The sequence below is a fragment of the Plenodomus lingam genome (genome assembly GCF_022343315.1).
Source record: "Plenodomus lingam strain CAN1 chromosome Unknown contig_13, whole genome shotgun sequence".
Taxonomy (NCBI): domain Eukaryota; kingdom Fungi; phylum Ascomycota; class Dothideomycetes; order Pleosporales; family Leptosphaeriaceae; genus Plenodomus; species Plenodomus lingam.
In genome coordinates, this window is record NW_027093931.1 from 351,824 (window position 1) to 376,943 (window position 25,120).

Consider the following 25,120-nt stretch of genomic DNA (forward strand, 5'->3'; position numbering starts at 1 on the left):
TCTACAAACTAAACCGTTTGCGTACCATACCCTCTAATCCTATCTGCGAACGCCCAGCTCTGATTTTCCAGCTTCACGTCCTCGTCAAGCTCAACGCCCTCCTTGGTAACGACGGCGATTGAGTACTTGTCCATACTCCTGGCATCTCTGTAGAAGAGCACCTTCATGCACTCTTTGATCTTTTCCACTGCTTGCTCCTTGGTGACTTTTGCAACTGCAGCCTCGTCTGGCAATATCGTCCTCAAAATGGGCTGGGCGAGATGCGCTCCGAAACCGGTAGCGAGGGAGGGGGATGAGAACGTGGTACCGAGCAGATCTGCGCTGGCAAGGAAAGGCTTCGACTCGCCGTCCATACCAACGATGAGCAGGTGATTCCACAGAGGGTCGAACTTGGACCGGCGGTTGTACATGACCTTGGCAAGGTATGTGTGGAGGTTCTTTGCGTTGAGTTGCGACTCGCTTGAGGAGTAATTCTCGCGGATGTCGAGCGAGTTAAGCAGGCGGTCCAGGTACTGCATGTCCGATACATCGCCACCGAAGCCTACGACTACCTCATCGTTGAATTTCCGTAGACGTTTGACGTCGGTGAAGCGGGCGAGCGATCCGTATGAAGCTGAGATGTTTGATTAGCCTCAGAAACTTTGCAAGTTCATGTCTGTATCTGTCGCCATACCCAGGTTGTCTGCAGCAATGACCACACCATCGTTGAACTTGGCCGCAAGCACTGAGGTACCGGTCACAATCGGGCTCTGGGTATGCTGGTTTGGGCCGGCAGCATTGAAGTGTGATGGATCATAAGCGCCGTATACATCGTCTCTAGGCTGCACTATGCTTAGTTTGCTGCTGTGAGAGGTAGGCGAGATACATACGCGGCCCCACGCCTGAGGTAGGTGGTTCATGTTAACGGTGGAGATGCTAGTGGCGTATGGAGCTTGCAGTTGGAGGAGAAGAGGGAAATGGAAGCACTGTATGAAGTGGGAGGGCGAAGTGGCACGTCCAGGCGTGAAGTCGGGCTTGCGGTGATGGTGGAGCAGGCAGTCGGTGTTGCGCAGCTCACCCACCGCCAAGACATGTTTGGCCCAAGCTCTATTGCTCTCACCATGTCGCAGATACCTTTACAAGCAAAGAGCCACCAAAATGCTCGGTATCGACTACCCAAGTAGTGATGAAGATGAGGCTGCGCCCGATTCAAAGTCAGAGGTGAGGCTCATAATTGTGTAGGAAGGACTCTGATAGCTACTAATATCAAGTTGATCAACATTGCCAATGCGAATGCGAATGCGCCTGCGACAAAGACTCCTCCCAAACCTGTACCAATTCCACAGGTGCCAGCGGCTTCTGCTCCAATAAGCGGTCCGTCACAAGGTCCTACAGTCTCGCCTCCTCCTACCGATGACAATGGGCCAGACCACGCTGCTCCCTCCAACACCTCGACCCGCGCCGTTATCCAGAACCTCACATTGCCTACCGTACCTAAGTTCGACATACCAGCCTCACCACCTGGATCACCTCCACTCAAAGCCACAAAGAAGTTTACGCAGTTCTTAGACCTTAAGCAGAAGGGACAGCACTTCAATCAGCGATTGGAGGGCTCGTCAGTCCTGCGAGACCCTGGACACTTGCAGAGACTGATGGACTTTGCGAGCATCAGCGAAGAAGACTCGTATGCAACTACGCTATCAGATGAGGTTGCGATTCCCGTTGCTTTCCCTAAGTGGGCTTATGTAGAGGAATTGAGAGCGTCACAAAAGGGCATTTTGAAAGCCAGAGAACAGGGCAAGAACAGGGTACCGCGAGACGCCGTCGAATTCGTCTCGGCAACAAAGTCTGGGACGTCAAGTGGCACAGGTACGCCTGCTGGGAAAGGCACACAACAACAGAGTAGTGCTGAGAGAGTCATGGGGAGTATAGACAAGGAGGCGCCCAATCTGTCGAGTTCTCAGACTACAAGCAAAAGAAAGCAATTGGAATACCGAGGCAGGGATGAGTCTTCTGTAAGAAATGGATGGAATGGTAGGCCACGGTCGCCGAAGAGAAGACGCTCCAGGTCGAGAGATGGAAGGGGGTGACACCAAGGCAAAGTAGCGATTGTTGGGTAGTCTCCTTAGGCAGTTACTCGCTGCTGAATATCGCCGTGCTATCTAGACACATGATCTGAATTGATAGACGCGCCCATGCCAAAATACACAGCTCGATGCAACATATTCTGCTCTTCGATATCATTGTAATGTGCCCTACGTCACTTGCACCATGCTACAAATATGTCACATCCTGGACAATGCCAAGATAAGTTGAGGTGTGGGTGGTCCATGCTCCACCAGGCAATCGTACTCCGCGTAACCTCCGAGCTTCACATCATCAAGGCCAAACACAGCAGCCGCTTTGCCTCACTCATAACCTCCTCGAAGAAAGCCTTTCCCTGCCTGTGCCTTTCGACCGCTTCAGCAAGCATTGAACCTGAATTGCGGAGCTTCTAACGACACCATGGCAGCGCTTTACACAGGTGCACCCCCGCAAGGTGGCCCAGGCTATTCGTTCAAGCAGACCCCCACAACCGTACCATCAGGCGAGAGGCAACATGGCTTCTACCCGTAGGCCGTCCTCAAGCTTCTGACAAGACATGTTGTAGCTGACATTGCAAAAGCTACACCGACAACGGCGGCTCCACATTAGGTATTGCGGGCCAGGACTTTGCCATCCTCGCCGGCGACACACGCTCCACTTCGGGCTACAACATCAACACGCGGTACGCACCGAAGCTCTTCAAGATCGGTGGTGAGGGGTCAGACAACAAGGATGCCAGGATAGTATTGTCGGTGGTGGGCTTCGCAGCCGACGGCGATGCGCTCAAGGAGCGGCTCGACACCATTGTCAAGATGTACAAGTACCAGCACGGAAAGCCCATGTCTGTGTCGGCATGCGCACAACGTCTCAGCCACATTCTCTACAACAAGCGATTCTTCCCCTATTACGTGCACGCCATCCTGGCTGGCCTGGACGAGGAAGGCAAGGGCGCGTTGTACTCGTACGACCCGGTTGGCAGCTACGAGAGGGAGCAGTGCAGAGCGGCTGGTGCGGCTTCGTCACTCATCATGCCTTTCCTCGATAACCAGGTCAACTTCAAGAACATGTACGAGCCTGGCAGCGGAGTCGGACACGAGCTAAAGGCAAAGCAAGCGGAGCCGCTACCCCAGGACCACGTCGAGGACCTGGTACGAGACGCCTTCACGAGCGCAGTTGAGAGGCACATCGAGGTCGGTGATGGTCTACAAATGATGACCATTACGAGCGAGGGCATCAGAGAGAGCTACACACCACTCAAGAGGGATTAAATAAGAAGGGGGCGGCCGGTCGGGGAGCAATGTCTTGACGAGCCCAACGACTTTTTTGCAGAACCAAACTTCTCATAACCTGAAATGTTCCCCATCATGGGCATTGCCCGTTTCACAAGCCAGCTCAGCTGGCCTGGTTTCAGTCTCCAATCAATAAGCATTCAAGAAACACTATTTCACGCTTCCCTTCTCACCCCCAATCACGGTCACTTTGCTACTTTCATTCCCCCATCCGCCCCTTTTCGCTCACTCCTGATATACTCTTGCTACGCGGCAAGCCATCTCAGAAGCTGTCAAAATACACAAATCGCCCAGACATCTCTACCTCACTTGTTCCCTTGGCCGTTTTAGGTGCATGGTACATGTCTCGTGAAACCCCCCATGATGATGATTCCCAGACCTCCTCGATGCCGATTCGCCAGCGCTCTTGTAGTTCGGATCACAACAATAAGAAGAGACGGCGAGTGACGTGATGACTTGAACGTTAATGTACTTGTCTAAACGGGTATTCCACCTTATCGCCAATCATTGCTCAGTAAGCCCAATGTAATGATTGATTCCCACACCACCATCACCACCGATACATATTGACCCCCTAAATCTAGTACTTCTTCTCAATAAGGTCAGGTATATCCTCTGGCTTGTTCTTGCCCTCTAGAATGTTGTAAACCGCCGTGAACAAGGGAAAGTCCTTTTCCATGCCCTGGGCTTTCAGAAACTCATTGACTTCGTAGGCGGTGCTCGTACCTTGTAGCTTCTGGCCATTGAGCTCAGACTGCTCAATCTCGTAGATGGTCTTGCCTCGCTCAATAGCCATCTTGGCGCAACGAAAGTTGCGGCCACCCATGCATGAAGTAACGACATCTGCGACACCGCAGCTCTCCTCTGTGAAAGTGCTTGTGCGTGCGCTCTCGCCAAAGAAGGCTTTTCCAAACTTGACCATCTCCAGGATACCAACACGCATGACGGCGGCTTTGGCATTGTCGCCCCATCCTAGTCCATCTACGAAACCAGCAGCCAGGGCGATGATGTTCTTCAAAGCCCCCCCCAGCGAGACACCGGCGACATCATTGACCAAATGTACGTGGAAGTAGGGGCGATGGAAGAGCTTGCGAACATTCTCGTGCGAGAGAGCCGGATACTCGGTTGGCAGAGGCGTAAGATGCGCTGATCTTGGGCCAGGATTGACCTTGCTAGGATTGATGAGGTCAACCTGCGAAGCGTTTGGCGAACCGCTGGGTGTAGGGTTGCGCGAATCCATGGGCGGAGGGTCATAGGCAACCGTTGTCTCCGAGTACTTTTCCTGGGCAATCTCGGAAGCAATGTTGGCTCCTGATAAGGCACCACAGTAGATGTTCAGAGTCATGCCAATCGTCTCCGACATCAACCGGATACCCTTTTCGCTGACATCCACACCCTTTGTGCAGCAAATCGCCCGTGCATATGGGAGAATCTTGCCAACCAGTTGCTGGCTGCTTCGGGCAATAAACTGATGTGGGAGTACAAAGATGAGTATTGTGGAGTTTTTGCAGGAGTCAGGGAGGTCGGGATTGGCAATGACGTTGGGAGGCAGTGTAATGTTGGGCAGGTATTTGACGTTCTCGTGGACTTTGTTGATGAGCTCAGACAGTTTTTGAGGCTGATCTGAGCCATTGTAGTGCTGCGACTCCTTGGGTATGGTCACCTCCTCCTCATACACCCACATTTGTACATGTTCCTCGAATAGACCTGGGTTTTCCTTGACATTTTCCGCAACAAGCTTGGCCATCGTGGTGCCCCTGCGTACATTACATTAGTCTGTGCATACAATTGGCCTCGGGACTCCTCCAGAGCCAGGATGCGGGCGGGCATGGTCTGGACTTGGGAGGACACTACATCAGGAATACGGGCTTACCAATTGCCTGAGCCGACCACGGTCACCTTGTGCTTACGCCCAGCACTGAGCGTCGCCATTGTTCTTGCTGTTAGCTTTCGGGTTTGGGATATTGGGTGGTACGTGTTGAGAAGAGCGGACAGAGGCAGAAGAGGTGGGGTTTGGCGGCGGCGACTAGCTTTGACGTAACAAGTCCGTGGGAAAGGCACGCTGGATAGCGATTTGGCGAGTCTGGATAACGCCAGCTTATGTATCTTTCACTTTCTGAGTCTGATTTAGCTCACTTTTTAGATTTATGCTGTAGCCACACCGCGGCCCATGACTGCACACCTATGGTAACCAACGCATCTGTGTGCAATGAGGAATGGCCTCGGCTTCTTGTGACTCGGTGTGGCCGAGAACTTGAACGGCCAAGTCGGAGGCGATCGATGCAGAGTGAGAGGGAATACGGATTGCTTACACTGCGCGCACGCGAGAGAGAGAGGGGGGGGAGGGGGGAGATATAAGGGGGAGAGAAAGGAAAGTTTTTGGTGGACGCGTGAAGATGACGGGCAGGAAGGTTGTAGAATGCACCTGCAGGTAAGCTGTAGCTGTGGGAAACCATCTCAGAATGCGATCCTTATCTGGCAAGGGCAACCTGGAAGCTTATCGATTATGCACCTCGACGGCTGGCGCGACCGACCTGCACAAATCCTTGGGTTCGTGTCGTCGATCCACGCTGCAGCTAGCATTGGCCAATGGAAGAGAGAGGGTGACCAAAAGTCAAAACTGGTCAGTCCATGGGTCCCGACTGGGACCTCTGGGTGACATCTGGGCGAGGTACCAAGCAAGGCATGCGATTATACTACAGCAGAGTACACTATGATAAGTCACAGCTTGACGACTTGATACAAGCCTGGTTGTTGCTCATCATGGCCAACCAAGCCTGGCCAACCCGTTCCAAGGGCACGCGGCGCAGCACCCGGGAAATCCACAGGCTCCTGTTCAAGTCCAGGGGGCACACAGTTTCAAATCATCAGGGACACAGCGTCGGGAAAATTGGTGATAGTATTGGGGTATTGCAAGTCGTGTATCCATCGTAACATCGCATTAAGTCTCCGTCTCGTTCTCTCATTCCCCATACTTGCGCAGGAATGGGCTGATCGAGGCATGCATTAAGGCGACACCAATGCTAAAGAAACGCCGAAGAGACTAAGCAATCTTCAAAGGTATGCCATGCCGCGATGCTAATATCCGTGACGCACATCTATCCATCTGGCCGTCCAACAGGAACCGGCCCGCCCGCTGCCACACTCCACACTGGCCATCCTCCGCTTACAAGATGAAGCCGAAGAGGGCGAGCAGACCACCGGCAAGCGCAGGCGTTCCGTACACGGCGAGGTTGGCAGCACCACCAGCAGCCGTCGTGGTAGCCGCGGCACCACCACTACCGCTTGGCGAGGGAGTGGCGCCGCCATTCGAGCTTTGCGTGGCCGAAGGAGAGGCTGACGAAGAACCGCCGCCGTTGCTGCCACCCGAGCTTGCGCCATCGGTTGTCCGGTTACCGCACTCGGCCTCGCGCGTTGACACACAGCTGCGCTGGGCGGTAGCGTCGCTTCCGGAGGCACTGATGCAGGCATCGAACCAGAAGTTCTGGCACATGAGACCGGCGACAGACTGCTGGTAGTCTGCGAGGTTTGCCGTGATATCCGTGCCGTTGGCACACCGGCAGCTGGTCTCGAGCGTATCCTACTGCTGGTGAGTAAAGGGTGGTCAGAGGAAGGGGGGCAGAGGGCAGGGCGAGCTTACATCGTCGCACTCGTTGCCATTGCTGGCGATGTTGCCCAGACCGCCGCAGAGCTCGACGCAGGTGTTCTCGTTGGCGTTGCACATGGTCGCGCGTTCCTCCTCGGGAATCTGCGTGGCAGGGAGGGAGCAGCAGGGAATGGGCGTGTTGCTGTTGTTCTGGGCGGCGGCGAAGCCGACAAAGGCCGAAGCCGCGACCATGATGGTGGAGTAGAGCATGGTTGATGGTGTAGAGTATCAATGCCTATGTAGCGAGAGAGAGGTTGAGAGTGGTCAGCGGGAGATCGGTAACGTGTACGCTGGCGTACACAAGTACGAGAGTAGGGATGGGGACGGTGGAGAGAGCGGTGGCGCGCAATGGCAGCTGCGGCGTGCGCAGTGTGGAGAATGGAGGGCGAGGGCGGAACTTACAGCGTGATGTTATGCTGGGTGTTTGGTGGAGCGGTGGGAGGAGTGCGGGTGGTTGCTGGGGAGGGCAAAGATATATGGTTTCCTGCACGGCCGCTAGGACAACAAACGCCAATCGCGCTTGCTCTCAATCCAGCTTAATGCAACAGACGTCGAGATACGCTCAGACACAGCGGAAAGTGAAATGCGCCAGGGCCGTTCTTACAGATTCTGGGGAGGGAAATGAGCAATTTGTGCACCCATCAGACTCTCCGCCTGCGCCCCCCAGCCCCCCCATGGCTCCTCTGACACTGCTGGCGCTGGCCATGGGCTTGCATTGCACTGTATTTGAATACCTAGCCCCATACACATGTGACCCATTCCAAGTTGCGCCGAAAATGTTTCAGCAGAAAACAGTCCCCAAACCGGGCCACGCGTCCAAGGGTCGCATACATACAGTAGGTAGGAGTACGTACATGGTAAGAGTAGGTACAGTAGGCACATGGGCAGGAAAACAGGATCTCGCCCAGCGTGCAGCGCAGTGCAGCAACGACGCTGTTAGCCGGGCCGCTCTTCGTGCCGCTAGCCGACCAGCGGCCCTCTTAACGGACGAGTCTTTGAGGAGGATGGTGCATAGAGAGTACATGGCCCATGGCTAAAGGCTACGGAGGGTAGGTAGGGATTCTCTGGTGTGCGGCTGGTTGGCTGTAGCATTCCAAGGCCGCGACAGCCAAGTCATGTCGCGCGCAGGCCAGTCCTTGTTTTTTTTTTTTAGGCAACTTTGCAGGCTGCTTGCTCCATCCCAGGCTACTGTACTCTAGAGTAGAGGAAGGGTATCAGTTTCCACCGGAGTCTCTGGTACTACCCGTTGGCTGACCGAAGGCTGGCGAAGGCTGGCGAAGGCTGCTGTCGAATGCCTGCCCGCGTTCCTTGAACTGCCTTCTGCTGCCAATGCCCGACCCAATCGCTTCCTGGCCGTGCGCTCTTCTCACCCAAATTCCCATGGAAACCCCCAGCCACTGACAGCCCCGGATGTCCCAGGCAGGCCCCTGCATAGCGCCGCCAGATGCAGACAAGCGTGCAACGGGCCTCGGGAGCTCCAATGCGCCCAGTGGCTGCCCAGGTGCACCGTGCACTGCATCCCCACTCGGCAGACCAGCATCCGCAGTCACCGGCTACTTCCTGTGGTGTTCCTATATCAGCATTGTGCTGTCAGTCTGACGCCTACTACTATTCTCTACATGACCATACTGATACGGTAGCGTACAGTCTACCGTATCTACAGTAAGTCACCACAAGATAGAAGGTACAGTACCACACTACCTCACAACAACAACAACAACAACAACAACAACAACAACAACAACAACAACAACAACAACAACAACAACAACAACAACAACAACAACAACAACAACAACAACCAGTAGGTGGAGAGTGGCAGCCCGCTTTGGCCTACGCAATCCACATGGCTAGACGGTATTACGGTTAGCCTGGTAATCGGTCGAGTAGTGGCCGTCGCTGCAATGGTTCAACGGCTGTCCCAGCCCCAATCGATTCCCATCGATACGCTAGCAGATGAACGAGTCGACATCCCTTTGATCCTCGCACTAGCACTTACCTGTTGGCAGTCACAATCAAGATATTGCGCCTCCCCCTCCCCTCAACTTCGCTTCCCCACACTGATGAGCCCCTCCAGCGAAAGTCGCCCACCACCGCAACAGTCGACTGCGCCACTTTTTCCGACCGATAAGCTTGCCTAACACGCGAGATGGTAAGACTACACAACTTACCCTTGAACACAAGCTAGGCCAGCCAGGCCTAGCACTCTGATTCAAAGCCACGGCCTACCTCGTCTACACTCAAACTGGCATATGCCTTCCACCATCTGGCTAGTCAACTCTGACAGGAGTATGTACGCCGCAAGGAGTCTGACGCAGTACTGTGGAGTTGTACTGTTTATTGACGGTTTTTACGCACTGATGGGAAGAGGATCACTTCGCAGCAACACAAGTCATGGGCGCCTCACATCACCGATACAATGAAAGATCGAAATACACCTATTTCATGGTCCACTCAAGGCACTCTTAGCATCCATGCTCACAAACATGATAAACGCCCAGACTTCTACAAAGAGATTGTAGACAAAATTTTAGGTAAACATAGTGTGGCGCTACTTCCCCCCAGCAGAGAAAGAGACCATAACAGCTGGGTGGATACGTGAAGTAGCCACCACTATCCTAGATCGTCAACCCGCTCTTGTGGTAAGTTTAGTGGGCCTTTCTAGAAGCAAGATATTGATAGATCTTACAGTTACAACCCTCTTCGCGCAGAACGTGTGTTTTTGGTCCCCATGTACCGCAGACTGAGCGTCCCAAATACCTCCTCCATTAACTCAGTGCAACATCTTCATCGCCAACGGGTATCGGCTACAATAATATGGGCATGGAGTCTGTATCACACTTCCAGCTTGGCTTCCATGCCATATATGCATTCAACAATGGCAAGGTACCCGAGCTATCTCTCGAGGATATGGACAGTTTTCCCTACTCTCCCATACCACAGTGGTTTCGCTCTCGCGCATCGCTTGCCAGTGCTGTCCGAGGCCGTTTGTGCGTGGATCAGCAGAGACCGCATATACTCCCTCCATTGGTATGCTGCTAATCTATGAGGACTGTGAGAAAGTGCTGGGACAATGGAGATATGACAAAGACCTCAAAGACATCGCATTGGGGTCGTTGTTTCTGTTCGCCGGTCAAACTACAATTGGCCCATATATGAAAATAAAAGATAGCAGTGAGCCAAATGGGGCGTGGTACGAATTCGGTGGAAGCGAACAGATAACATGGTGGTTTACGTCGGAATGTGCTATGCTGGAACTTCATACCTGCGTGGAACGAGACGAAAGAGCTCGAACAGTAGTACCGGTACGGTACAGGCTAGCGCCCTGGCATTTGCTCTCCTATGAGCTGAGCCCTTCCTTTGAGCGTGGATTGCAAACTTCTTTACACATTTCTTCATTTATTACAAGTTCTGCTAACGAAGTAAATATAAGAGAGTAAGCCTTGTGATGCATCTGGCGTTGAGTTGCGATGTGCAACTGCTAGGTAGCCGCAGGTTCCAGTGGTCTAGATGATGTCACGACTTAGTTCCATACCTTGCATCGACTTTGCATAGCCATAAACAACATGTGCTACAAAACAGATAGTCTCACACTCTTCCTTAACGACCGGCTTACTATTCCACAGATGGTATCAAGATGCAGAATAACTACTTCGTCTGTACGCTTGGCCACGCCACAGCTCTGAGTAGCGGAACGAAACCATATCGCACAATTAGCGAGTTTGTCCGCCACCAAGCGCAGAATCATCCGCAACTCCCAGCGGTAGGATTCGCTGTTCCCAAAACCAGCCCGGAAGAATGGGATCAGAAGGTTCTTACCTTTACCGATGTCGAAAAAGGTTCAAAATTCTTTGCCCTACGACTTTCAGAGGTTCTGATCACGCCCCAAAAGTCCGAGACGATAGCCTTGCTATGTCATAGTTCCCCTGAATTTCTCTTCACCTGGCTGGCTCTGATGAGATTAGGGCATTCCGTTCTCCTGATAGCACCACAATGTCAGCCAGCTGCAATCGTGCACCTTTGCATGACTTGCAAGGTCTCTGTGCTATTCCACGACATTGCTCATACAGAAAAAGCGCTACAGACTAGTAAGTATGCGCAAGAGCAAGGACAAATGGAGTTGATGCCTCAATCACTCCCATTAGCTCAAGATGAAAGCATCTTCGATGTGATCTCAGAAGCCCCCCACCGTAGCGTCGAACCACTTCTTGGTGACGAGAAGGCTACTGCATACCTACACCACACCTCGGGAACCTCTTCAGGGCTACCAAAGCCAATACCGCAGTCCCATGCTGGAGCCATTGGCGTTCTCCCAAGCATTCCCAAATTACCGGCGGTAGCTTCATTCACTACCACACCCTTGTACCATGGTGGTATTGCCGATCTGTTCAGGTGCTGGACTAGCAATGCTATGATCTGGCTCTTTCCAAGCAAGGACGTTCCAATCACCGCTCGAAACATTTGCAAGTGCCTGGATGTCGCAAGGGCATACTCTAGTATGGAAGGACTGCCTCAGGTCAAGTATTTCTCTTCGGTGCCATATATCCTTCAGATGATGGAGACGGATGACACTGGCCTGAAAATGCTTCAATACATGGACATAGTTGGTGTCGGAGGTGCCGCATTACCAGCAGATGTCGGAAATCATCTCGTTCAAGAGGGCGTCAAACTCATCTCAAGGTTCGGTAGTGCGGAGTGTGGCTTCTTGCTATCATCCTATCGAGACTTTTCCACAGATAAAGACTGGCAATATTTGCGGAACTATAACCCAGAGAATTTACTAAAGTTTGAGCCGCGGGAAGACGGATTATCAGAACTCGTCATCAAGCCAGGTTGGCCGCATATGGTTTGTTCATGCTTGCAAAAACGACGTACACAGCTGAATACTAATGGGAAATAGGCAAAAACGAACCGGCCGGATGGATCATTTGCCACAGCTGACTTGTTTGTACTGCACCCTTCTATCAAGGACGCCTGGATGTATCACTCGCGAGCTGATTCGCAACTCACTTTAATTACCGGCAAGAAGTTCGATCCGGCACCCTTGGAAGACGCATTGTCAACCTCTCCTCTCCTAGACGATGTGCTCATCTTTGGTAATAACCATCCATTTCCGGGTGCACTTCTATTCCGATCTGCACAGTCCAGTGACATCTCGAACGAAGATCTCTTGCATGCAGTCCAACCAACGTTGGAGAGGCTGAACGGTGAAAGCCAGGATCATGCACGAATACCGTTTACTATGCTCGTACCGGTGGCACACCAGACCACGCCACTCGAAAAGAGCAGCAAAGGGACCATAATTCGGAGGGCGGCAGAGGCTCGATTCGAGAAACTCATCAACGGGGCATACGACCATCAAGACAGGATTGAGGAAATGTATGTCTCTGATGAGGAGCTACCTCAATATCTTACAAAGCTCATTCAGATCATGACGGGGAAATCTCAAGAGTTAGATGAACATGTGGACCTGTTCTCTTATGGCGTGGATTCCATTGCATGTATGCAGTTGAGGGATCGGTTGAGACGACTGATACCGAACTACCAGGGCGACTTGCCCATGAGCATTGTTGAAGACTGTGGTACTACAGGCCGGCTCACAGACTTCATTCTCCGCAAACGCCATGGTAAGTCTGACGATGGTGTAGAAGACGAAGATCAATTGATGCTGGATCTGGTTGAAGAATTCGGCGTTTTCGAGCGACAAGCCCCTCGTGATCCGGGTTCGAATACGACATCAACGAGTAGTACTGGACAGGTTGTCGTGCTCACCGGAGCTTCTGGTGCACTGGGAGGATGCATCTTAGATTTGCTTCAGAAGCAAACAGACGTGTGCAGTGTCTACTGCCTGGTCAGAGGAGCGGATGAACATGCAGCAAGGGAGCGGGTCAATAAGTCGCTAGAGCAGAAAGGTTTAGTGAGCCTGACGTCCAGTGACAAAGTCAAAGTTGTTCCAGCGCAGTTGAGTGAAGAGCGATTAGGTCTCAGCGAGGACATGTATAATTGCTTGGCCAGGGAAGCAACCTCCATCATTCACGTTGCGTGGACGGTCAACTTCCGCTTGAGACTACGAAGTTTCATCCAAGACAACATAGCAGGGGTGAAGAACTTGCTTGAATTGGCTCTGCAATCGCCACGAGCCCAACGCCCTCGCTTCACGTACTGCTCATCCACCGCTGCTATCATGAATGGCCCGCTCGACTCAAGCAGTCAACTTGCAGAGAAGCTATTTTCCAATCCATCTGTTGCTTCACCGTTGGGGTACTCTCGCTCGAAATGGGTGGCAGAGCACATATGCCTCCAAGCCCACGAGCGGACCAGTCTCCACGGTCGGATAGCCGTTGTCCGGGTCGGACAGCTTGCTGGAGATTCAAGACGGGGGGTGTGGAACACGAAAGAGGCGTGGCCTATGATGCTGAGTACTGCGCGATTGATTGGATGCTTGCCTGATCTGGGTGACGAACCACTGGATTGGCTGCCCGTAGACGTCGCTGCTCAAGCCTTTCTCCAGGCTACGCAAGCTGACGCGGAGAAGAGGAGTGGTGAGCTGCCGGTGTACCATGTGCTCAACCCTCACCGTCAGCCCACCTGGCGCGAAATGTTACCGTGGTTGCAGAAGAAGGAGGGGTTTGAGGTTGTGAGTCCAAAGGAATGGGTCAAGAGGCTGGAAGCAACAGACAAGACTGAGCATCCGGCGCTAAAATTGCTGGGGCTATGGAAGGAGTCCTACGGCAGACAGACATCGCAGCCGCCTTCAGCGCGGCCCCTCTTCTCGCTCGAGGAGACGGGCAAGAATGTGCTGGCTCTGAGAGACGTGAAGCCGGTCGATGAAGCGTATACAGGTAGGGTCTGGGACTGGATACAGGAAAATGTACGCTAGAGAGAGGAACATGTGCCTACACTAAAGTAGATTGGAATCTTACTTGGGCTTGTATTTGAAGTCACTTTGAACCAGTAGATTTACGCAATACGTCGTAGTCAATGGTAGGCATTGATTTCTCATGAGTGCTGATCCCTGTTCCACCTGACGACGGCGTGAGTTGGGAGCTGTCCATTGCTCCGCCAACGCCGACACCGATGACTACCACCGGTACTCATGCGCTCGGGTAGTTTGTGAGTCACGTGTTTTGCCACTGCGTGCCAGGTGGTATTAAGCGTGGCGATAAACCAACACCATGCAGTGAGGAGCGTAGATAGCTAAATTTTGCGGCAGATTTAATAGATTCTACTCTGCTAACTATAGAAGTTATTATTACCTTAATTATCTATTACTTTATAAAGTTTTGCCTAAAAGCTACAAGTCTCTATATTAATTACTAACTATAGTAGCTATTACTATACCTCTATAATCTAATCCTTAATATACTATTATAATAGTATACTATAGTATTAAGTTATAAGCTTCTTAAATAGATCCTTTAAGTAATCCTAAATTTATTTAATATAGTTAAGTGTTATAGACTAGCCTTAAGGGAGAATGCAATAAGCGTTAATAATAGTATTTAGTATCTTAAAGGAGAGATAAGCCCTTCACGCCTTTTTATAGGTATCTAGTGTGTTTGCTTAGTAGTAGTGTTAGACTTAGTCTATCTTATATTAGACCTAGGCTTAGGCATAAGCCTAAGTCCTTTATATACCCCTAACCTTCCCCCACAAACTATTATAAAATTATCTTTCTAGGGGTCTAGGGTTATATCTTTGTCCTCTATAATCTGTATTAGGCTTTATTACTATATTTTTTAGTTTTATTATTATATCTTTATATTCCTTCCTAATTTATAATAGGCCTATATATTAAGTAGTACGCGCGCGTAGTATCTATATACTTATTTTAGTACCCTACTATAAAAGTTCTAATATAGCTATCCTACCCTACTATAAATTTCCTAAACTTACTTAGTTATATAGTAGACTTTCCTAACTAATTAGTCTTATCTCTACTCTTTTTCTATTAATCTAGCCTATATAGCCTCTATTATATCTCTATCTACTACTACTAGTACTAGTAGTAGGGATCTACTATAAGGTAGTTAGACCCTATACTAGGCCTACTAAGATAAGGTGCGTACTTCTAATATTCTCCCTATATTTCCTATACTAACTTTTGCTTAGCACACGTCTCCTTAAATATAGCTACTTAGCAGCTTTATTATTTCTAGTAACTTAGATAATAAGAAGTATAATAGTAGCTTTATAAAGCTACTTCCCTATAATTAGTATATTAACTAGCTTTATTTTTTTAGCAAGTATAACTATTAGGAGAGTAGTAGTAAGTTCCCCTTAATTTTTGTTTTCTTTATAGCAAGTTCTAACTATATCTAGGGTGCTTATATAAGTCCTATTATTATAGCTATAAGACTTATACTTAGTTAGAAGCTATCCTTACTAATAACCCTAATATTTACTAAGCCCTCTATAACTAGCTTTAGTTTTATTATAGTTACTAGGAGGATTACCTTTATATTATAAAGAAGGGGACCCTTAGCACTTTTATAGGGAAACCTACTAAAGGCACCTATTACTAGTTTATACTATAGTTCTACTAGCTCTACTATTATTTTAAGAATCTTATATTAAGGGCTTAAACTAATAATACTATTACTCTACTTACCCCTACTATATACTTGCGCGCCTATAATTAGTATTAGCTTAGTGCTATTATTCTATCTACTACTAGTGCTCTAGTATTTCTACTTTAGTCTACTATTACGCCCTTATATAGTAGTTATAGTAATAATAATATTATATAGCTTACTACTACTACTAGTATTACCTTCTAGCGTATTAACTAGCGTATAAACAAGACCTAGGCCTAAACTAACCTTTATATTAATAGGCTTAAGAGCGCTACTAAGCGTACTACCTAAGGTATTAAGACTCTTATTATTAGTATTAAATTTCCCTTGTTTCCTTTATATCTATTCTAATATTTATTTTCTTTAGGCCTAGGGTGCTATATATTAGTAAGCTATTAAAGTACTACCCTCCTCCTACTACTACTACTACTATTATTTATACTTGTTAACTAAGTTATCCCCTACCTACGCTGCGCGTAAGCGTTACTACTATTACTAAGAGATATAAAGGCGTTAGGATAATATAAATAATAGTTTAGGGGGGGCTAGAGAGGGGTTAGTTATAGATAGTAATAGTATAGATACTACTACCTAATTATTAGCTATATTATAAAACTCTAGTAGTAGGGCACTTACTTAGAGTGTTATTAGGATAAATAAAAGATATCTCTAATACCTTTTTACTTCTTAATTATAACAAAGGTCTAAGTTATTATTCTAGTCTCCTTTTACCCTTGCTTCCTAGCTTTTATATATATTAGGCTATTATTATATATAGCATCCTTATACTATTCCTTAAACCTATCTAGAGCCTTAGTATCCTGCACTACCTCTAGCGGGTGCTATATTAGATTAATATACCCCCTCTATTTTACTAGGACTTAATACTTTCCTTTTCCTCTTATATTCTTTATATAAAGGATCTCTTCTACTTCCTATTTATCTAGTATTATATCTTTATTTTCTAGAGTAACTATTAGACCTAGTTATAAGTCCTAAAGCTTCTAGCTTAGTAGTAGGTTATTAGTAGCTCTCTCTAGTAGATCTATATACATAGTCTTATATAAGCTCCCTAGTAAGTCTAATACTACTATAAGTAGAGTAGGAACTTATATTACTTTATACTTTACCTATAGCTAGTTAAACTTTTTACTTAGTTAGTTTATCTTTATATTACGTATTATAAACTAAACTATATTACCTTTTAGGAACTTTTTAGCTAGGTATTAGGACTAGTTTATTACTTCCTATTATTATTGCTATTAGAACGCAATAGTAGCTTGCGCTAGCTCTATACCCCTTTATAGGTATAATAAGAACGCTATAGCCTCTCTATAAGGATTCTTAGGCTTTACTAGTAGTAATATTATCTTTTATAGCGTATCTATAGTATACCTATTTAAAAGTAGATTTAGGCTAATACTAGTTATACTAGAGTCCCTATTATTAAGTGCAAGTTAGTAGGCTAGTAGGTAATTAGGCTAGTTAGTCTACTTAAAGCATACTATTATACGCAGAATAGCCTATACTTCTTAGTTTGCCCGCTCTATCCCGCCGTCTATCTAGGGGTAGTATATAGTAGATAGTAACTAGTTTATCTTTATTATCTAGTATAATATTATCTAGAAGGATCCTAACTAGTCTAAGCCTTAGTTAGTAATAATAGAGGATAGAAAGCCCTAGAACTACTACTAGTTATCCTAGAAGATTCTTGCACAATAATTAGCTATTATAGAGACTATTACTTTAAGCTAAATATATTTAGACAATCTATTAGTAATAACTAATAGGTACTAGGGTTTACTATCCTCTTTTACTAGTAGGTTAACTATAAAATCTATAGATATTTAGGACTAGTATTATAATGTAACTAGTATAGGTTATAATAGACCCTATTAGCGCTTCTAGGAGATATAAGTACTATAATAATAGTAGTTTTAAATATACTACGCAATGTCTCCTAATATTCTATCCTAATAATAGTTATAGCGTAGTATTTAAAATATTATATTCTTTCCTAGGTATCCTACTAAACCTAATTTATGTGCTTGCTATATAATAGTAGTTATAAGGGGTTCCTATATTAGTAACTAAATAATACCCCTCTAGAGCAAAGTGCTATATACGCTAATTATATAGTCCTTAATCTATTACCTTATATTAGCTAAAACTAGGAAAGACCTAGCGCCTTTCTAAACTGCATTAAGACGTACTTAGTATATCTTATCTTCTAGTACTGCTTTGTCCTATAGTATCTGCATATATAGGTTAGTAAAGAGGCTAGCGCCCTTTAGTAACTTAGACGCCTCCTCTACTTCTAATACTGCAACCTAAATTAATTTAGGGCGTATTACTAACTATAGTGTTGCTTTAGAGGAGTTTAAATCTTATAGTTATCTACTTAAGGTATTAGGTTATCCTATAAGATAGCTAGGTCTATACTATAGGATATACTAATATTTTAAAAGTTCCTCTACCTAGTAGTACTATTATTTACTTAAGCTTTAAAGGCTAGTAAAGTACTCTAAGTTTTTATAGTCTATAAATATTATAAATAGCTTATAAACACTCTATAACTCTACTAACTAACTTTTAAGATACTTAATAATAGCAAGTAATTCCTTATTATATATAGTGTAGTTTTGTCTCTCTAGTATTAGTGCTATAGAGTAGTAAGTAACTAGGCGCTAGACGCCCCTAACTTTTTATAATAAGTAACCCCTAAGAGCGCATCCTAAATAGTCTGCTTCTAATAATATTTCTTTAGCTAGGTCCTATTATATTAATACTAGTCCTAATATAAATACCTTTTTTAGCGTATTAAATGCACTTTATTCTTCCTCTCCCTATTAGAATAGGGTATTCTTTCTAGTTAGTTAGTTTAAAGGTGCTACTACTTTAGAAAACTTTATAATAAAATTATAGTAGAAGTTAGTAAAACTTAGAAAACTCCTTACCTCTCTTATATTCCTAGGGGATTCCTATTCCTATACTACCCTAAGCTTTTTAGGGTTAGGTCTAAGTAATTTACCTGCCTTAATAATATAGCCTAGGTAGCGTACCTCCTTAACACTAAAAGTATATTTCTCTAAGTCTAGGTGTAGTCCTACTTCTTTTAATAGCGTAAGTATACGCTTTACTTTTTTTATATAGTTAAACTAGTTTCCTCCTAAATAAATTAAGATATTATTAAGGTAGGCTATTATATATAATCTAAGTAACTCTATAAGCGTAGTATTAATATATTATTAGAAAGTAGATAGCGCACTACTAAGACTAAATAGATATACTAACTATTTATATAACCTAAACTAGGTGTAGAAAGTAGTTAAGGACTTATAACCTTCTACTATTCTAACTTTATAAAAGGTAGCGCAAATATCTACTTTTATAAACTAATTTACGCTAGATAGTATACGCAAAGTTTCCTTAATAAGTAGTAGTAGGTATTAGTCTAAGGTTGTTATGCTGTTAAGCATCTAGTAGTCTACACACAGACGCTAACTACCTAATAGCTTCTTTACTAGCAATACTAGAGCTCTAGCTATAGAAGAGCTTGCTTAGATCTAGCCCTTGTCTATTAATCTAGTAAGTTGTGTTCTTAGTTCTAGTAATTAATCACGTAATATAGGGTATAGGGGACCCTATAGGGGGTTAGGCTAGGTTCTATCTAGGAGAGTTATTAACTAAATATAGTAATCTATACTACCTTAATAAGGTAGTAAACTGCTTACTAACTCTTTGTTAAATAGGTCCTTAAACTCTTAAAGTTCTAGTAGCAACTTTATCTTTCTAGTTTTATACTTAGGTTTATAGGAAACTGTGTTACTAGTAATATAGATAGTGTGTATGTTAATAGGACTTCCCTTATTAATACTTCCTAGATATTTTATTAGGCGCAAGTTATATATTACTTATAATATATCTAGTATATTTATTGCAAAAATTTATACCTATATATCTTCCTATTAGGGTTCTTAATTTAGTAACCCTACTATAACTAAACCTAAGATAATAGAGATATAGGTAGGATATAGGCGTCTCCTACTCTCTTATACTACTATATTTCCTGCCTTCCTAATTATTAATTTACCTTATAGAATGTCTATAATAACACCCTCTCTCCAAAGCTATAGTCTACCTAGTATTAGTTAATAGGAAAGATAAGGTACTGTGGAAATTTGGATCACTAAGGTCAGGAATGATTTAGGAGATGGATTATTAGATTGTATCTACTACGATCGTACTTATATATATAGAGCTTTAGCTACCCTTACTAGAAGGTAAATAATTAGTAAACCTTCCTTACCAGAGCTCCTGCTTTTTGTTAGGCACTTGGCAGTAAGCTAGCAGTTGATTAGATAGTGGGTCATACAGGGGTATTAATTGGGATTAATTAGGATTAATTAGGATTAAGATACTCTGTAATCTAGTTAATATCCCTCCTGCAACACACCCCCTAGGTGTAGGTGGATCTTTTGTTGTTATAGTTGCGCTTATAGTTAGTAGGTAGTATAGCTAATTAGAGTGTTATATATCTAAAGGGTTAAATTAGCTTACCCTTTAGATACTAACTAGCGCGCCTTCCTTATTTAGCCTGCGCTTACGCGCGTAGATATTGTCTAGATAGAGCTCTATAACTCTATTTACCTAACTATAATCTTTACTATAGCTTAAGTTATAAGATTATCTAACCCTAAAGATCTAAACTATACTTATATCCCTACTAACCTATCTTAGTTAAAGTTAAAACCTGCTACTTACGCTTACTCTACCTGCGCTACCCTTATTACCTCCTACGTAGCTAAAGCTACAGTTACTAAAGCTACTACTACTAAAGAAGAGCGCGCTACTACTAAGCGTAAGGCTATAGTAGAGTGTATAGTAGCTAAGCGCGCAGCTGCTACTACTATAGCTAAGATTGCAAAGCTAAGGAAGGGTGCTCCTACTCTAGCTTCTACTACTCTAGCTCTAACTCTAACTCTAGCTCCCGCTCCTCCCTAGACCCCTCCTAAGGCCCCCGCTCCTGCTCCTACTCCCTCTCTAGCTCCTAAGGAGACCCTAAGATCCTCCTGCTATAGAGAGCCTAGCATTTATCGTGCTAAAACTTATCTAAATTATCTATACTTAGCGCTCTTTAATAAGTCTAATAGCAAGTGCTATAATTCTTCTAGTAGGGGGACTTAGTGCTAGTAGTGCTCCTCTAGGTATAGCTGTATCCTAATATATATAATCTATATAAGAATTTTTCCTTTATAATACTTAGTAAGATCTTATACTAATAAACTAATAGCCCTAAGCTTACCTAACGCTCTACGCTATCCTTCCTAGTAAGGAAGTAGGTAGGTAAGAGCTAAGACCTTCTTAAGGATAAGAAGAGGAGGGTCTTAGTGCTCCTTAAGGAGAGCAAGGCTAAGTAGTAGGAGCTAGTAAAAGCTACTACTACTGCTGCCAAGCTTGCGCGTAAGGCTACTTCTATAGCTAAGGGCGCCTAGAGCTCCTTATTAGAAGATAAGGACTCTAGCTCCTCTAAGGTTCCCCCTATAGATCCTAGGATAGGGTAACCTAGGTAGCTCCCTATAGACTCTAAGGCACGCTTTACGCGCGTAATAGAGCTCCTTAGGGAAGCTACCTAGTTAATAATAAAGAGGTAGGCTATAGTTAGTTATTTTTATATTATATATTAATAGATCTTATATACTACCTTACTTTAATTAACACTATATAATATATACTCTACTATTATATAACCTTAGGTGCTCCCTAAACCTTATAAATTATTATGTAGTTAGGTTTTTAGTAAGCCTATTAGCTAGTATATTACTAGTAGGTAGGTAGGTAATATAGAAAGATCCCTTTATATACTCTTACCTAAGCCACATGTTTTAAATATCTATATAGCGTAGCTTAGTAGTAATCCTTTTATTATTACCTACTACTAACCTAATAGTTTATTAATTATTATAATTAATTATCTAGGTAGTATCTAAAGTAAGGTGTATTTTAGTTAAAAAGCGTTTTAACGCTATTGCTTCTTTGCTTACTTGCTTAAGCGTAAGGAGCTCTGCCTTAGTAGTTAAAGTAGTAATAGTTAATTATTAAGCTGCCTTCTAAATAATAGGTCCTCTAAAGAGCGTGATTAGGTATCTATATAATAATTGCTAAGTATTAATATTATTAGCAAATAACGCATTACTATATATTATAAGCTTATTAGGATCCTTATTCCTATATTAGATTAATTAGTATTAAGTTTAGTATAGATAGATAATTACTTAATTAACTGCATTAAAGTGTTATTTAGATAGGTTAGTAAGGTATTAGGAGAGCTAGGAGGCTGCATAGGCAATATTAGGGCGCACTATAATTAAGGTGTAAAGGATTAATCTAACGCGCTCCTAATAGTCCTTGATCTCCTTTTTAGTAGCTTCTCTAGTGCTCTTTTTAATATCTTTACTTAATAGTAGTATAGTAGGGAATTTTCCTATCTCTACTAGATTAAATTTCTTTATAATCTTGTTAATATATTTATTATAAACGAGCGTTATTATCTGTCTCTTTCTATCCTAGATTACTCTTACCCCTAGAAACCAGCTTACAGGTCCCTTCTCTTCTATAGTATATCTTTGCTTTAGAGCTTAGATAACTTTATAAGCTTAGCTTGCGTAGTTTTAGTAATAGAGCGATAGGATATCATCTATATAGAATATTAACAAGATACTACAATCTCTATTAAAGAATAGGTATAGCTCCTCTTTAGAAGCAATAAGCTTATTTTCTTAGAGTGTAGTTAAGAGCTTATTATATAATAATAATAGTAAGTCTTTTAATCTATATAGAGCTTATTTAAGCTTAACGCACTTCCTAGGTATTTAATATCCTTTAGGTAGCTTACAGATAACTATAGGGTGTTAATCCCTTAAGGCGTTAAGGAAAGCTCTAATAACGTTATATTAATATATCTTAAGGTTAAACTTAGCTCTAATAGCTATTGCAGTCCTAAAGGTTTAAGCTGCTAGGGTAGCTACGTAGGTTAAACAAATTAAGTTAGTAAGCTATAGATCTCCTCTTACTACTATCCTTGCTTTACACTTAATTAGGTAACTATCCTAATTAAGCTTGTATATAAACACCTATTTAAGTAGGAGTAGACGCTCTCCTATATTTAGCCTATTAATCTCCTCCTAGGTACTAGCTTTTAGTAGAGTATTAATTTCTTTATATACTATGTCTCTAAATTACTGTCCTATTTAGTAGTTATAGAGATCCTTCTATTATTTTAGCTCTTTTTATAGAGCGTCCTGGTGCGTATTCCTTTTAGGGTTTTTAGGAGATTTGCTCCCTATTACTACTGTAATTATAGCGTGGATTATAGCGTTTAGTTTAGGATATACTAAAAGATTATATAAGGGATTTCTAATTAGATCTATATCTAATAGATCTATTACTATATATATCCCTGCACTTATAGAGCCTCCTAGTAGTTTATTAGGGTCCTGTCCCTAAGCTTGCTTACTAACACGCGTTAGTAGCAGTCCTTTAACTTGCAGTTTTCTGCTTCTTCTAGGAGCTCTAGGTGCCGCTTGTAAGGGATCTGTAGGAGATACAGAATCTAGTCCTAAAGTAGGTAGGTAGGAGCTCTACTTACTACCCCTATAAGAGCTAGATAGGGTGCTCTTACCTATCTCTGTGCTCTTATAGAGTGACCTACTAATAGCACTCTCCCCTCTAGGTCTTTCCTAGGAGCTACCTATTATAGCGTTAAAGTAAGTTAGATTACTACTATCTTAGGTAGTAAGACCCTAATCTATAACCTGCATAGATCCTTTGTTTCCTATACTAAAGTTTAGTTCTAGTATTAGTTTAGGAGTTTAGAGCCTTATTAGCTTAGGGGACTTTGCATAGATCCTTTGTGCCAAGCTAGCTATGCTTAGTACCCACGCTAGAGGTGTCTGCTTAGGGGGTTGTGAATTACTAGGCTAGCTAGCCTAATTATCTACCTCCTCTAGCTCTACCCTACCCCCTAGCTCCTATACTAGGTTTAGTCCTCCTTGCTTACTAGACTCCTTATATTGCTCTACTATAATATAAAGCTAATTAAAGATATTAAGCTCTTTATATACTTCTCCTGTATTATAGATCTTATCTTTGCTAATAATATTAACTATCTTTTAAGCTTCTAACTATTAAAGCTACTCTAGATCTTTCTCTTTATAGAAAAGATCCTTATTAAAGGTAATATTCCGCGTTATAATAATTTAATTAAGTAAGGGGATCTATATCCTATATATATTAGATGCTCTATATCCTACTAGATATCTAATATAACCCTAAGGGTTTACCTTAAAAACCCTCTTGTAACGCCTAGCTACTTAATCTCTATTAAGGGGGTAAGCTTGATAGCCATAGGCGTATATTCCGCTCTAATTAGGGCAGAGATTAGTAGTTGCCTCCCTTATCTGCTCTAGTTGCCACTACCTAAAGTATCTAGTAAACTAATAATCTAGCACTTTATTAGGTGATATTATATTATAAGCATAGGACAGGCTTATATTATAGAGCTAAGTCGCTGCTTTAACAATTTTAGGCTAGAGCTTTGTTAGTAGGTTAGCACTAATCCTTATTTTAATTAATTTTGTTATAATCTCCTGCCCTACTCTTTCTACTCCTCTATTAGGTTTATAGGTATATATAGGTAAGCTCTTAATTTTAATACTATTATTAGCTGCCTAGATCTAAAAGCAAGATTTACTACGCTAAGGGAGCGTTGCAACGTCGTTATCTTGCATAATCTTAACTATACTAAGCTTATATTAGTTAAGTATTAAGCTCTTAAAATTTTTAAACACCTATATAATCTTATTAAGGTTTTTAGCTTATAGTAGATAGGTATAAAGCTTTCCTAAGTAGTCGCACTTTAATACTAAGATCTATTGCTTGTAAGCTATACCTGTTAGCATGTTAAATAGATCCTATAATACCTAGTAGTATAGACGTGGTAATCTTTCCCTTGGTTATCTTAATATAACCTATTAGGCATGTGTAATAGCGTAGTGCTTGCATTTGCTCCTAGGAGTTCCTTTAATCCTAATATTTATTACTAACTTAACTAGAGCTTTAAGCGCCTTAGGTCCTAAATAGCCTAATTATTAGTGCTAAAGCTCCTTACTATCGTGTCTTAGGTGAGTTATCTAGGATTGTTAGGGTTGTTTAGGCACTATACTTTAGATTATTTAATAAGGGGTAGAGGGCTTGTATTCTAGGAAAGTTAAGTTAAACTTGCGCAGTAACTTGGCTAATACAACGCTCTTTTTTAATAATCTAAACCGCAAGGTGGTATCTAGCCTAAGGAACTAAACTCCTGCTTTAAGCAATTAAGCTTCTAATATAATATTTATATAAAAACCTTCTACTAACACCACGTTAGTAAGCACTAAATCTTCTGTTTTTAGACCTCTTAGTCTATTAAGAGCATTAGGGATTACTCTAGTCCCTCTGCCTAAGATTAGAAAAGCTTAAGTTCCTGCTTTAACTGTCTCGTATTT

At 43.8% G+C, this 25,120-nt stretch overlaps 8 protein-coding genes across 8 annotated transcripts; 5 read left to right on the plus strand and 3 right to left on the minus strand.

Moving 5' to 3' along the window:
* Window positions 1-8: 8 nt before the first annotated feature.
* On the minus strand, window positions 9-899 carry IAQ61_001696 (uncharacterized protein; the record flags this gene model as incomplete). Its single annotated transcript, XM_003833515.1, has 2 exons — window positions 9-613; window positions 674-899. The coding sequence occupies 2 exons, from the start codon at window positions 897-899 to the stop codon at window positions 9-11; spliced, it is 831 nt and encodes a 276-aa protein (XP_003833563.1).
* A 238-nt stretch (window positions 900-1,137) lies between these two features.
* On the plus strand, window positions 1,138-3,332 carry IAQ61_001697 (uncharacterized protein; the record flags this gene model as incomplete). The annotated part of the gene is made up of 4 exons (XM_003833517.2): window positions 1,138-1,200; window positions 1,251-2,013; window positions 2,492-2,591; window positions 2,645-3,332. 4 exons carry the CDS (start codon window positions 1,138-1,140, stop codon window positions 3,330-3,332), a joined length of 1,614 nt encoding a protein of 537 aa, XP_003833565.2.
* Window positions 3,333-3,933: 601 nt separating this feature from the next.
* IAQ61_001698 (Glycerol-3-phosphate dehydrogenase [NAD(+)]) lies at window positions 3,934-5,285 on the minus strand (the record flags this gene model as incomplete). The annotated part of the gene is made up of 2 exons (XM_003833518.2): window positions 3,934-5,110; window positions 5,227-5,285. 2 exons carry the CDS (start codon window positions 5,283-5,285, stop codon window positions 3,934-3,936), a joined length of 1,236 nt encoding a protein of 411 aa, XP_003833566.1.
* Window positions 5,286-6,519: 1,234 nt separating this feature from the next.
* Window positions 6,520-7,209, minus strand: IAQ61_001699 (uncharacterized protein; the record flags this gene model as incomplete). Its single annotated transcript, XM_003833519.1, has 2 exons — window positions 6,520-6,933; window positions 6,994-7,209. 2 exons carry the CDS (start codon window positions 7,207-7,209, stop codon window positions 6,520-6,522), a joined length of 630 nt encoding a protein of 209 aa, XP_003833567.1.
* A 107-nt stretch (window positions 7,210-7,316) lies between these two features.
* Window positions 7,317-8,036, plus strand: IAQ61_001700 (uncharacterized protein; the record flags this gene model as incomplete). The annotated part of the gene is made up of 1 exon (XM_066095226.1): window positions 7,317-8,036. One exon carries the CDS (start codon window positions 7,317-7,319, stop codon window positions 8,034-8,036), a length of 720 nt encoding a protein of 239 aa, XP_065954710.1.
* Window positions 8,037-8,443: 407 nt separating this feature from the next.
* IAQ61_001701 (uncharacterized protein) lies at window positions 8,444-9,140 on the plus strand (the record flags this gene model as incomplete). Its single annotated transcript, XM_066095227.1, has 2 exons — window positions 8,444-8,635; window positions 8,808-9,140. The coding sequence occupies 2 exons, from the start codon at window positions 8,444-8,446 to the stop codon at window positions 9,138-9,140; spliced, it is 525 nt and encodes a 174-aa protein (XP_065954711.1).
* A 278-nt stretch (window positions 9,141-9,418) lies between these two features.
* On the plus strand, window positions 9,419-9,771 carry IAQ61_001702 (uncharacterized protein; the record flags this gene model as incomplete). Its single annotated transcript, XM_066095228.1, has 3 exons — window positions 9,419-9,533; window positions 9,586-9,641; window positions 9,691-9,771. 3 exons carry the CDS (start codon window positions 9,419-9,421, stop codon window positions 9,769-9,771), a joined length of 252 nt encoding a protein of 83 aa, XP_065954712.1.
* Window positions 9,772-10,636: 865 nt separating this feature from the next.
* Window positions 10,637-13,879, plus strand: IAQ61_001703 (uncharacterized protein; the record flags this gene model as incomplete). The annotated part of the gene is made up of 2 exons (XM_003833521.1): window positions 10,637-11,845; window positions 11,900-13,879. 2 exons carry the CDS (start codon window positions 10,637-10,639, stop codon window positions 13,877-13,879), a joined length of 3,189 nt encoding a protein of 1,062 aa, XP_003833569.1.
* Between the last annotated feature and the right edge of the window lie 11,241 nt (window positions 13,880-25,120).